At 41.5% G+C, this 14,156-nt stretch overlaps 1 protein-coding gene across 4 annotated transcripts in view; it reads right to left on the bottom strand.

Moving 5' to 3' along the window:
* Nucleotides 1-12,340, bottom strand: part of TGFBR2 (transforming growth factor beta receptor 2) — an 87,153-nt gene extending 74,813 nt beyond the window's left edge. For all 4 annotated transcript variants that reach the window (XM_073023664.1, XM_008009351.3, XM_073023665.1 and 1 more), the window contains exon 1: nucleotides 11,953-12,340. In XM_073023664.1, coding sequence (XP_072879765.1) covers nucleotides 11,953-12,046 — 94 coding nt within the window. In that variant the 5' untranslated portion in view covers nucleotides 12,047-12,340. The remainder of the gene's footprint in view (nucleotides 1-11,952) is intronic.
* Between the last annotated feature and the right edge of the window lie 1,816 nt (nucleotides 12,341-14,156).

The following is a 14,156-nucleotide window of genomic DNA, read 5'->3' as shown; positions in this document are numbered from 1 at the left end:
CCCGTCTCTACTAAAAATACAAAAAAAAAAAAAAAAAAAAAAAAAATTAGCCGGTGGTGGTGGCACACACTTTTAATCCCAGCTACTCAGGAGGCTAAAGCAGGAGAATCACTTGAACCCAGGAGGCAGAGGTTGCAGTGAGCCAAGATTGCGCCACTGCACTCCAGCCTGGGCAACAGAGCAAGACTTCATCTCAAAAAAAAAAAAAAAGAAAAAGAAAGAAAGAAAAAGAAAAAGAAAAAAGAAATGGGTCCTTGGGTTCTACAGTTCACCATGGTCAAGGGAGGGACAATCAGTGGATAAAAGACTCATGAAGGATGATTGGGGAAACAGACTGGTTAAAAATGGACTCATTTAGTTGACTTGCTACCAGTGCCTTCTGTCTTCTGCTAGCTTTAGCATGTTATAATAGTTACCACACAGTTAAAACAGCTTAGGAGGAGTCAAGACTCTCATAAAACTAAGTGCAACTCTTCCTTGAATTCTCCTCTTCTTTACTGACAGAAACAAGCCTGATGTGATCCACTAAAACCACTGCAGATCATTTGGCTACTCTTTGGAACATGCTTTAATGCTATTACAGCAGTGTTTCTCAAACTGCAATGTGTACAGGAATCACCTAGGGACCTTGTAAAAGTGCACATTCTGTTGCAGTAGGTCTGGGGAGAGGACCCACAGTCCTCATTTCCAATAAATTCTCAGTGATATCAGACCTCCTATGAGCGCCAAGGTATTAGAACACCTTCAGTTGCTGTTATCAGAAGATGATAGGAAACTATCATTTTTAGGGTCAGAATGCTGGAGCTCAAGATTTGAACCTTGATGCATATGATAAGTCATAAAATGTAATATTCAGGAAGGAATGAGGCTCCTAAAGAAGTGAGAAAGTAGAATGAACAGAGGCCTAAGAGAATAGAAATGTATTCTAACATATAAACTATAAAAATAAAAGTAAGAGTGCCCAGGGGGATTGAGATTGTTAGATTATTTTATAATGATATAAATTAAGGGATTCCAAAATAATGAATATAATATGTTATTATTAGATTTTTCACACACTTGAAGGACAAATTATATCATATTGTCTTTTTATTCCCCCAATACTATGAGCTTTAGAGAATGAGATGCAAATCTGGTACGTAGTAACAAGGTAGTCACTCAAAGCAAAAGTTGAAAGATTCCTAGTCTATTCTAACAAGAGTCTGCAAACTCTACAGAAATGCAATTATAGGTTGCAGCAGCTACTCCCCTGCCTAAAACAGCAGTCTGAAAACTGCCAATCTGTTGCAAATTCTGTCTCTTCTGAGAATATTTTAAGAAAAGTGGTAGAGAAATATTTGAAAGGCACCAGAACACTAATTATATATAGACAAGTTTCCTTTTTTTCCCCCCCAAAAAATATGAAAGTTCCTTTAGGCTTTACTTCTCCTAGGCATAGCAAAGCATTTCATAATTTTTTACCTTAGGAAAAATTTTCACAGACACTTTTACCAATTCAGAGGAAGGGGAGAATGAAAACACCATAATTAACCAAAGAGAAATAATATTACCACCAAAACCAAGTAAGCCTTTTATTTAGCAAGGAGTGAGCTCTAGCCGAAGTAAACATGCTATTTAGTCAGGATGTATGCTCAGACACCTGTAGTAGGAAATTTTCAAAATAGCTATGTTTTTTTTTCTTTTCTTTTTTTTAATAATAGTCGTCTCCAACGAACACCAGTGGAAGTCTGTGGTATTTCTCAGTTCTGACCTGTTATGACTTTTGTTAGTCTTCTATTTTGATTAGCTAAAGATTTTCTAACTCAACTTCAATGATTTATTCTACTAACAAAATAGTAGAGGGATAACAAAGAATGAAATATTTCAGAAGAGAATATACTGGAAATCTTATTTAGTCCAATTCTTGTCACTGTATAGAAGGAAAATGAACCCCAATGGGAAGAAAGACAGCCCAGTCACCCAGACAACTTGATTCCTGGTGCGATACACCTTAGTCTTTACCAGCTGTCTCCTAGGTAGAGTCTTTCTAATCTCAAACTAAGGGTCGAAGCTAGGTGATCTTTCATCCAAGATGAAGGTTTGTGATAATTACATCTTTGCAACTTCCTTTCTACTTGGCGTGGGGCTCTAAAGCAAGAAAATGATGAAGGGTTTAGCTAAACCTGGAGGAAAAATATTTTCGTTTTGTGAAATAACAATGCAGATTTCAGCCTCTGCTTGCAATGGGGGGAAGGAGGAAGAGGCAATTTTTAACGTTTATTTTCTAAACCAACAAACAAATCCTACCATTAGTCAAAGACTCAGGTCTTTGGAATCTGAAGCTTGTAAATTTCAGGGACATTCTTTAAGAAGAAAAATATAAAATTAAGAATAAAGTGAATACAAAATTAAGAATAAAGTGAATATTTATTTAGAATTAAAATAGTATACAGGCTGGGTGCAGTGGCTTACACCTGTAATCCTAACACTTTGGGAGGCAGAGGTCGAAAGGTTCCTTTGAGCCTCAGAGTTTAAGACCAGCCTGGGTACATAGTAAGACACCATCTCTACACAAATTAAAAAAAATAAAAATAAAAAAAAAAAACTGGCCAGTCATGGTGGTGCATGCCTTTAGTCCAAGCTACTCTAGAAGACTGCTTGAGCCTAGGAATCCAAGGCTGCAGTGAGTTATGATCATGCAACTGCTTTCCAGACTAAGTGACAGAATTAGATCTCATCTCTGGAAAAAAAAAAAAATTAAATAGTATCATACAAACAACAAATTTTCAAAAGCTATAAATACTACAAATATGAAGTGTTAAAAAACAAATATTTTTGTTAACTGCCATACCTCTGAAATACTTTTCCTACATTTTTCGGTTGCATACTCTTTGATCATCTCTTCCAATAACATTTTGCAATATTCTCTATTGAGAGAATTAAAACAGTAATTCAGTCTTCCCTTTAGAACTGTAGATCAGAATTTGTAATTTATTCTTGAATAATTTGGAAAAGTCCCTTTCAGCTTCATAATTCATTATAGGTAATGTCATATAAATTTTTCAGATTGACTCCAAATTTGGAAAACTTTTATCAGGTTTCTTTTACATGTGAGCTGTAAGATTCAGGGCACTGTAAGATTTCGTAGTGTTTGACTTGATGACACTTGTTAGCCACATTTCCAAGCCCCACCTAAAGCCAGGAGATGAACCTGTATCAGGGTATAGGTAGCCTTGAAGGTTAAGTTCAAGCACTTCACAGTAAATCCACCTGAGCCTGGCCTTTATATCCTCAACATATTTGATGCATCTGTGAAGTCTCCTAGTCCTTTCAAATGAAGTGCCTGTTTTACTCAGAATACCTCAACTCCCTGATGGCATAATTGTTCCATGATTCAGCCAAGACTGTATCACTTGAGGTATATACTTCATTTTCCCATTGAGATCACAAGACAGGCATGATGTTTGACTACCTGGTGTATAAACCAAGTGTTATTTTATTACACTAAGGAAATCCAGTGGGATAATATATGAAGAATATATTCATATATTCTTCATATTCTGCACCCGGCCTGTATGCTATTTTAATTCTAAATAAATATTCACTTTATTCTTAATTTTGTATTCACTTTATTCTTAATTTTATACTTTTCTTCTTAAAGAGTGTCCCTGAAATTTCCAAGCTTCAGATTCCAAACACTAGAAAAATGTTGGATATTATTATTTCTCTTAACCCCTACTCTTCCAAAACCCATGCTATAATGGACCAGTAGTTTATGTCAATTAAGGCAGACTAGTCTCAGTACAGTATAACAATTAGGAGTCGAGATCCCCAAACCAGACCATCTTGATTCCAACCCCAGCCTAATCATTTTCTAACTAGGTGGACTTAGGCAAATTTATTAACTCTGGAGGATTTATAATAAGCATAACATAACCTACCTTGTAAAGTTGTTTTTGAGGGTTAATACACTTCAAGTACTCAGCATGATCCAAGTAATAGCAAGACCTCAATAAGTGGTAGCTACTGTGATTACTGGGAAATCAGTCCATGAAGTCTCTTGAGTAAAAGCTACAGGCGGCATAAGCCCAATTCCATTTCCCTATGTAGAAAAGTTTGCAGGGTTTGGGCATGACAGGTAGTCATCCACAGAGCAGCAGTATTATCACCCCATAGGAAATGAAGACTTTGTAATGATTTACACTTTAATAAAGAGCTGCTGCAGCACATACTGAAAATATGCACCCAACCCATATCTTCTTTCAAAGGCATTCATGTTAGTTCAGCCAAATCCCTAGTTCTCTAAAATGAAGTTTTAACAATCTTATATCTTCTAAAGCACTGGGAAGCCTTTTTCCTTGTTTTCTTTAAAGAGGCCTGAGAAGAACCAAGCCTCTTTTTTATTTGAACCATGGATGGTTCAAATAAAATATTTACAATAGGAGGAAAAAACATTCAGATAAACTCTGCCTTGCCCTGGTGGTCTCTCAATACACAGAAGAAATGCAACTAGGGCACTAGGAAATCTAAAAATAAAAATAAATAAATAAAAGACAAAGAAAAAAAAGTATAGAGCTAAAGTTCACTTTAGGACAACACAAACTAAGAAAAACTACATTTCCCAAAGCAAATACAGCACTATGTCTACGGAGTAACTCTTATCTTTTTCTTTAATGTTCAGTGCTGTCTGTTCCAGGGAAAAAAATGACACAATTAACCAAAACTAATTTCTACCCAACATCTCTGCAAAGGAATGTTGCTGCTGCAGACCCATCCCCAACATGGGAAGGCCCAAGGCAAGTGAGCAAATAGAGGCCCATGTACTATAAGTCAAAACATTTAAAGTTACAAATCAAGCTGGCAAACTTCTCAATAAAATAGGTTTCATCCTTCTACCTTGACTGACAAGTGTATCTTTTCAATGTCTTGGAAGACCAAGTACAACTTTAGAACTCCTACAATATTCATAGTCCTTCCTCAGAAATGGGTGGTTTGAAGACAGACATCACCCTGAGCCCTGGTAATGAATTTGCCTTGCTCTCCCCTGCCTGCTGCATCCTACATCAAGAGGGGCCTTGTGATATGTGGACACCTAAGCGCGCGCTCTCTCTCTCTCTCTCTCTCTCTCTCATACACACGTGCATGCATGCACATACACACACACACACACACACACACACACACATACACACACACCCCATCCCCTGACCGACCCTCAGGCAGAGATTGCACAACCAGTAGCAATGATGGCATTCAGGAACATGGCTTCAAGGATCCATGCAAACTGCAGATACCAGTTCAGGGCCTTCTGGGCAGTGAATTTGGGTTCCCAGGTAACCAAATCATGGTCTAAAAATGAAAAGAGAGTAAGACTGGGAGGCCCAAAAGTCACCTCACCCCATAGGCACGGCTCTAACCGGAGAAGAATGACAGCAGAGTACCATCTAAGGCCCAGGACAGTGGCCAGTTGTATTCATATACTAGGCCTATATTATAGTTGTAGAGCTGAAAAAATTTGGAGGAAAATATTCCCTCAGAAAAGAGAAGAAAAAAAAAAAGAGTTGCATGTCTTGACCTTTCCCAGATAGAATCTCCCCAGTCATAGGTACGGGCCCTGAAACTAAATCTCGTCTAATGATGATAGCTTCAAACCTATAAACCAAACACAGATGCTAGGGAACCCTTAAGAGTCTAAGTAGGAGGCCATAAGTAGACTACATTGACTTACACCCAAGAGGACAGTTGCTCCTTGTTGAGTGCTAAGACCTAAAAAGCTGACTGGCAAGTAAAAGGCAGAGGTAATCCTGATGTAATGGACGAGGAAGAGAATCTTACCCCCTATAAGTTTTCAAATTGTCCCCTTCAAAAGCCAAACTGGGCCGGGCTCAGTGGCTCACACCTGTAATCCCAGCACTTTGGGAGGCCAAGGCGGGCGGATCACGAGGTCCGGAGATTGAGACCATTCTGGCCAACACAGTGAAACCCAGTCTCTACAAAAAATACAAAAAATTAGCCGGGCGTGGTGGCGGGCGCCTGTAGTGCCAGCTACTCGGCAGGCTGAGGCAGGAGAATGGCGTGAACCCGGGAAGTGGAGCTTGCAGTAAGTGGAGATTGCGCCACTGCACTCCAGCCTGGGTGACAGAGCGAGACTCCGTCTCAAAAAAAAAAAAAAAAAAAAAAAAAAAGGTCAAATGGTCCCCTTCTTTGTTATGTTGAATAAAGTCGGCTCTTCTTGCCCTCATCAGCAGTTGTACACAATTGACTGTACACAAATGACTGTCCTACATGCTTGGAATTTGGGGTTTATAATACACATCTTTGCAAACTGCTATAAGTGGCCAAACCACAGGTCACCCACCATGAGTCCTACCACTAAGGCACCATTGTCAAACTGCGGGTTGTAGAGTTTCCTTATGCAAAGAAACTCTGCCTTATCTTGATTTTCTGTGGTACAAATGTAGTCAGGAAGGAGGCAGATCATGCAAGCAAAGCAAATCAATTAAATCAGGAGGACTGAACTGATGACATTAGGTGGTAAGCTTCCCCTCTCTCAAATCCGATATCCATTCACCCCTCTTCAGCCTCCCTCCCAACACACACATACACACATAGAGACCACAAAAAAGAACCTAGCAGCACGCAAGCATGAGAAACGTGGGCCACACACACATACATGCACCCAGGCAAACCTCCAGAGAGACCCTGAGCAAGATCCATCTTTCCATCTATAAAATAAAGATAATAAAACTTATCTTGGAGATTTCTTCCTAGGATTAAATTAGATACGTAACATCACGTGGCTGGCTCAGGGGAGGTTCTCAAATGTTAATTCTCTTTCTCTTCCATCTCCCTGACTTCTCTCTGAGATGAGCCAATTTGCCCGTGCAGCATTCCAAACCCTTTTGGCATGCCAAACAAAGAAGTACGAGTCATTATCTTGCCTCAGTCACAAGCAACAGGTACCTGTGGAGCAAAATACTATCAGGAAAGTAGAGAGTGCAAAATAAGCGGTGAGCATTCTTGCTGCAAATGCCTACCTGTTCTACTGAAAATCGTAACTTAAATCTACTGAAGCTGTACATAAGGACCTGGAGGGTAGACGCCAACAAGGTAACAGAGTTATGCTTTTATGTGGAACTTGGCCAAATAATGCCATGCTGTAGCCAGGAAGCATGTTTCCCCTGCACCCTATTTAAAACTGCTTTGGTGGTTTGCATCAGACGTAAATAATATCCACGCTACCTCTAGGGTAGGCAGTGGTGGCTACAGGACCACACTTCCCTTCAACCAACGCCGCTTAACCCTTACAAACCAAAACATAAAACCCGATGAAAAAAGAAACTTAAAAACTAAATTTAGATTTTAGCACTTCATTCCTAATAAAATTCTCTTTCCAACACCCTTCTAGAAAAAAAAAAAAAGAGGTATCAGTACCTACTGGATAATTTCTCTGGTGACTTTATTTAAAGTTTTGCAGTGGCTTTCAAGGCCCTACACTAGTTCAAAATTTATGGCTAAAAGAATTGCATGAAAACTTCTAGCAGCTTTCCATCATGTTTGTCAGAAGCTGAAACATCTTTTTCCATATTTCATGAGAATACAAGAACCAATTCCATACTTCAAAAAGAGTCAAATTGCTTATTGTGATCAGAACTAAAACTATTTGAACTGAAAGTAAAGATTTTACTATTTGGACCAAACACCTAACAAACAAGTCACAGCTTAGTTAAATGCTCGACCTCAGTTGCACCAGATACAGTAGGATGAAGTGGAGGCTCAGCTCAGCACTTCCTGGGTGCTAAATGATGTGTCAGGCACTGCTAGAGACCCCGGAGATAGAGAACTGAATAAGATTGAGAGGATTAAAGGTCTAATGGGGCAAGAGAGTTACGAAAAGATATGACTTCGGCTTAGTATCGTTACCATCTAAGTGAGAGGTCTGTATCTCATAGGAGATATTTACCTCAAACTGGGGCATTCAATGCAGGTTTTCCTCGAGAAGATGACACTTGAACTACGTCTTAAAAGATGAGTGAAAATTAGCCGGGTAGCAGGAGTTCCAGACATCCTGAACAAAGGCACAGCTGCCTAAATTGCTCACATCATGTGTATGTGTAGTGACACCAACAGACTGGGAAAGTGTGGGCTGTGGTGGGATGTGAAGCAGCAGAGTCAAATGGGAACCACGTCGGAGGCCCTTGGTAAGACCAATTAAGGAGTTAACAGTAATAACAGAAGCTGATATTTATTGAGCATTTACTGTGTTGCAGGCACCATGTTAAATACTTTAAAACAATATTTTATTTAATCCTCACCATAACTCCATAATCCTCATTTTACAAATGAGACCAGGGATGACCAGTAGGTAAAGTAACTACAACAGGCTACACAGCCAGTAAACAGGAAGTGGGTTTGGAACCCAGGACGGCCTGATTCCAAAGTTTATACCCTACACTCTTCTACCACCAGCCTATCCTCAAAGAGAATACTAAATGAACGCATTGGGTCCATCATGCTGCCTATGGAATGCAGAAGGCAATTAAAGGCTGCCCAACGGGGGCTCTGTGATAAGGCAGGGATAGGAAAGTGAGAATAAATTGATTCAAAAGTACATTCAATGGGACCTAGAAGGAAACATTCAACATGCACATCCTCCTAGTGCATACAACAACAAAAAATGAGGCTTTTGAAAATGAGGTATAGAAAACAAAACACCAGTATTCCATAATGCTTTCAAATATAAAGAGTTAAAACATGTATCCTTTTCTTTACATATAACATGCTCCCAGCTGTTAAATTCAATGAAGGCAAAGAGCAGGTCTGTCTTATACATCTGGGATGGTGTCCCAGGTCTGAGCGTCCTGCCTGGCAAGAGATACTCAATAAATATGGTTGAAAAGGTAGAAGAAAAAAATGCCCACTTTTTGCAGTGATATCAATGAGATCCAGAATTAAAAACTAACCTTACTGAAAAAATTAAAAAGTCATGTTCATAATTGAGTAGAAAACATGTAGTAGTTACGTTGACTGCACAGACAACAGTCATCATTAGGGATTGCTACATTGAAAAGAAGGCATGAGTTCAAAATGTGATTAGTATTTTGTATAAAACATAACTCATTAAAAATAAGATATTGTTAAAGGGAGTGGCCTAAAGGTAAAAATGTATTTTTATGAGGGCAAAAAAAAGCACAAGTAGACCAAAGATAAGATTTGGGGCCTAATGATGTCTAGTCTCTTACCCTGACAAAATAAGCAGGTTATTAAAGAGATCTGAAGAACTTGTATCCCTATGAAATTTTTACAAATTCTTTGTCCTCAATAAGAATCTACTTTTAGGAACCTGAAAAGTCATATTTTTCAGACCTGAAGAGCTATTGTACACTTTACAGTTTCCCCCCAAACAGTCATTTCTTAATTTTGATCATTTAGGAAGAGTGAATCTACTAAGTCAAAAACAAGGAAAAAAAAAACTTTCTATTTCTTAGTGAAATTTGTTCTTATATTTAAATCCTTTGCATACTACTAAACAGAAGTACAGAAGTTACTAAACAGAAGACAGATTTTGGGACTTTTCTATGTGACGTAAAAGGAGCTTGTTGTTTATTAAACAATCTCATTCCCTCATATATTATCTTGCATCAAGATATTTTGAAAAAATGTTTTCAGTTTACCAGTTATGTTAGAAAAATTCTGAAACCATTTAATTACATGAAAAATTAAAATGTAAGTAGAATTAGGTTTCTCATCTTCAATATATCTATCTTCAACCTTCGGCCAAATTTGAAAATTTAATTTGAATCAAATGAATACAAATTCAAAATATTCATTAATTCAACCATTTTGAAACTTCAATGCTATAAAAATAGGAAATCTGTGGGCCTTGTTAAACTGTCTAAATACCCAAATAAAAAGCCACCACGCTTTTATGCTAATTGTTTAAAAGTGTATATATTGATGAAATGAAAGTGACTCATGAACTATTGGGTCTGGAATTTGCAAATCATAAATCTTATCCTTGTAAACAGAACCTAACAACATCAGGGCCTGCTAATTTCCTTCTTTTATAATCTGGAACAAAAGTTTTAATGATTTTTAACATCCACAGAAAATTAAGGGTGCCATTTTAAATATTTATTAGCAAAACACAACTTAGGTTTAAGAGTCTGGAGGAAAATGAGAGACAACTGAACATTCTGGTACTGCAATGCAGGAAAAACGCCAAGAACGAAACACTAAGATTTTATTAAAACCATAGGACTCAAAAGTGTGTTAAGACTTTTTGCTTGCAATAGTGCCTCTTCCTAATTAGATTAAAAACTTCCATCTCCATGCCACCTTCAATGTATGCCATAATTTTTAAAAAGTTCCCAATCCATTTCAAATACTCTGAAATTTACAACTGACCGTGATGCGCGTTTTTTCTAGACAAACCAAAAGGTAAATCTGCCCATGTCCCTGGATAAATAAAGAGTGCGTCAGGGTGATGTGGACTGTCAACTCTACATTTCATCCAAAGTCTACATGGGTCATTTCCAAGTCACCAGAAGAGCTAGGGGAAAGGAGGGGAGGGCCACGGCAGGTAAGATGTTAAACACGAAGATGATGTAAAATTACCCAGATTCAACCTTGCCATTTTACAGATGAGGAAACTAAGGCCCAGAAAACGCTCTATGACTTGCCCAAATACTCGGTTACCCAGACCACAGCTGCAGATACTGTTATTTGGATCATAGCTGCAAAAAGTCTAACTTTTGGCCGGGCGCGCTGGCTCACGCCTGTAATCCCAGCACTTTGGGAGGCCAAGGTGGGCGGATCACGAGGTCAAGAGATCGAGACCATCCTGACCAATATGGTGAAACCCTGCATCTACTAAAAACACAAAAATTAGCTGGGCGTGGTGGCGGGTGCTTGTAATCCCAACTGCTCGGGAGGCTGAGGCAGGAGAATCGCTTGAACCCATGAGGCAAAAGTTGCAGTGAGCCGAGATTGCGCCACTGCACTCCAGCCTGGTGACAGAATGAGACTCCGTCTCAAAAAAAAAAAAAAAAAAAATCTAACTTTTGAAGTCTCATGTGTTATAACAAATCATTAAGAACCCCCATTCCTGCATGTGCATATATATATACACACACACACACACATACATATATACATATTTTTTTTTTTCCTTAAAAACCTTCAGACACAGCGATCAGGTGGGTAGCCTAGGTAGGATTTTAACCCTTCGGTTTCCAACAAACGATAATTGCATAGAGCTATCAACTCTCTGAAGACAGGACTGTCTTGTTCCAGGCAAAATCTACAGCCCCTAGCACCCAGTAGGCATTCAGTGAGGGATTCTCGGTTTCACCTGAGCATCTCCACTCCCTTCCCATCCATGCCAAGGCGTCAGTGGAGCCAGCTAACTTTCTTTTGTAAATCGCTTATTTTCTTGAAACTTGCATCCAAAAACTCCAGGCCAAGAAGCCGGCCTGAGGGAAAGCGTGGCCGTGTCCAGGAGCTAAGGACTGAGGAGCTGGCCTTTTGAACGGGTGGCTCAGAAAGAGCTGGGTGGGCACGCGGCATCGCCACAGGCTGAGTGGCCCAGGTGTGCTGGCTGCTTTGGCAGCTCAGGCTGCCGCCCCGGGCCCCTGCTCCCCGGCCGCCTTCAGATAACCAACTTCTCAAACTTCCCTTTCCGGGGGTGGGGGCTCGCCTCGAACGCGGCCAACACAACGCCTTTCCTGCTCGCACAAAGGGGACCAAACGTGCCCCGCGCCCCTTGCAAGTGAACTTTCCATCTTTTTTTCAAGGAAATCTCACACATCCCTGCAGCTACGGGAGTCGGGCTGCTTCAGTGCCGCGGAGGAAACTTTCCTCGTTTCCGCTCGGGCGCCAGGTTGCCGGGCCCAACTGTCAAGCGCAGCGGAGAGGCGGGGACCCCAGGAAGACCCCCGGCGCCCCGCCGAGCCCGGGCTGGGGACCACTCACCCGACTTCTGAACGTGCGGTGGGATCGTGCTGGCGATACGCGTCCACAGGACGATGTGCAGCGGCCACAGGCCCCTGAGCAGCCCCCGACCCATGGCAGACCCCGCTGCTCGTCATAGACCGAGCCCCGAGCGCAGCGGACGGCGCCTTCCCGGACCCCTGGCTGCGCCTCCGCGCCGCGCCCTCTCCAGACCCCGTGCCGGGCCGCTCGCGCAGATGTGCGGGCCAGATGTGGCGCCCGCTCGCCAGCCAGGAGGGGGCCTGGAGGCCGGCGAGGCGCGGGGAGGCCCCCGGCGGCCGAGGGAAGCTGCACAGGAGGCCGGCTCCTGTCCCGAGCGGGTGCACGCGCGGGGGTGTCGTCGCTCCGTGCGCGCGAGTGACTCACTCAACTTCAACTCAGCGCTGCGGGGGAAACAGGAAACTCCTCGCCAACAGCTGGGCAGGACCTCTCCCCGCCCGAGAGCCTTCTCCCTCTCCTCGACGTCCAGCCCCTAGCTCTCCCGTAACTGCCAATCATGTTTACTAGACCAGCCCCTCCGAGCGCTTTGGCCGACTTTCAGCTGCCCCTCACCGCCCTCCCACACCACTCAGGAGTTCCTCGCTCCAAGTATTTACTCAAGAGTGACTAAGTGCACGCAGTTCACAAAGTAACAACAGAAAACGTCCACTTTTTCCCTGGTAGATCAGAACATCTGCTGCCTCCCCTCAGCTTTCTTCAGATTGCTCCTAGGTGCTTTAGAGATGCGTTTTCAGATTACACGTTGAGATCCAGGAGTGAATACTCAAATCTATTGAGTCGTGAGCACATTTCTGTCCCAAATAGTAACGGTAAATTTTACTTCATTAAACTTGTGCTTCGGTTGTGTCTTTATGCATGTATGTATGTGCATACACTGTCAAGTGGTAAAATGTTTTTTCTTTAGATCGAAGTCTAGAAGTTTTTCCCAAGTCTTAATGTACTTATTGATCACCTGGGAATCTTGTTAAAAAATGCAGATTCTAATTCAGTAGGTCTAGGAGGCAGGCGGAGATTCTGCATTTTTATGAGCACCTGGATAGAGCCTCCCATTTCGCACCGCCTCTTCCCGGGACTGAGTCAGTGAGTAATTGTAAATGATCACCTATCACGAAGTGATAATGGTGGAAAATGTAATTTTCAGAATGTATAGAGTATAGCAGAAACTGTAAAATTAAAAGTGGCTTGGCAGTCACCTGAAATGCTTGTGCTTTTATTCCCTTAATGCAGGTGAAGAGAATGCTTAGCCTCTCATGTGCAAAAGGGGTAACATGGGAGCAGAACAGTATAAACTTTCAAATTTCCTTTCTTGCTAGGGCAACCAGATTTGCCCAAGACATTCCTGGTGTACATGTTTTGCAGTTTAAATATTAATAGAACCCCTTTTCTCTTTCAGATATGTCCTGATTGGATAATAAACTATGTGATCAACCTACTTCTCTCTCTCAAAGATAGGATTCTGTACAGCCCTCTGGTCAGTAGATCTTCCAGCAATTCGTTTAATGAATTCCTTTACCTGAGAGAAAAGATTGCAGAGGCAAGGGTTTGTGCCAGGGCCTCCAGGGAATAAAGGTAAATAGCAATCCCCCAAACCCAGCTCCCAAAATCTCCCCTGTCATTCTAAGAGTTCATTTGCTTCATCCTGGAATTTTACCTCTTGCTCCACCTAGCACGCGAGCTGCCTCTGGATGTTCTGCCACTTCCCAGCACTCATGTTTAAGATGGAGAAAATGCAGTGAAATCAGGAGGGCTAGGCATCTTCTTTCCCATCAATTAATTGCCTTGCCAAAGCTGGAGTGACTTTGTCAATGGAGGAAGATTGAGTTCCAAATCCTCTTCTCCCTGTTCCCTCTCCTGCCACCAGCCCATGCCACTGCCGTGGCTTGAGTAGGAGTCTCCCACCAGTCACCCTCAGCCACGGCCATTCCGGGCTCTTTCACTCAGTTCCTCAAATGAGAGCTGAATTCAGTTTTTCAAAATACAAAACTGGTTATACCAACCCTCTGATTAAAATCATTTAATGGCTTCCCACTGCTCTTGAGATAAAGAGAAGATAAAAACCAGATCCTTGAACGTGCCTTCAAGCCCCCACCTCTCCTGTAAACTTTCACATGGCTTCTACTTGCTTGCTGAAAGCCTTCTCCAAATTTCGTGAATGTGCCTCTGTAATCCCCCTATTCTTTATGCAC

The sequence above is a fragment of the Chlorocebus sabaeus genome, chromosome 15 (assembly GCF_047675955.1).
Source record: "Chlorocebus sabaeus isolate Y175 chromosome 15, mChlSab1.0.hap1, whole genome shotgun sequence".
Lineage (NCBI taxonomy): Eukaryota > Metazoa > Chordata > Mammalia > Primates > Cercopithecidae > Chlorocebus > Chlorocebus sabaeus.
This window is presented reverse-complemented; position numbering and strand designations above follow the sequence as displayed.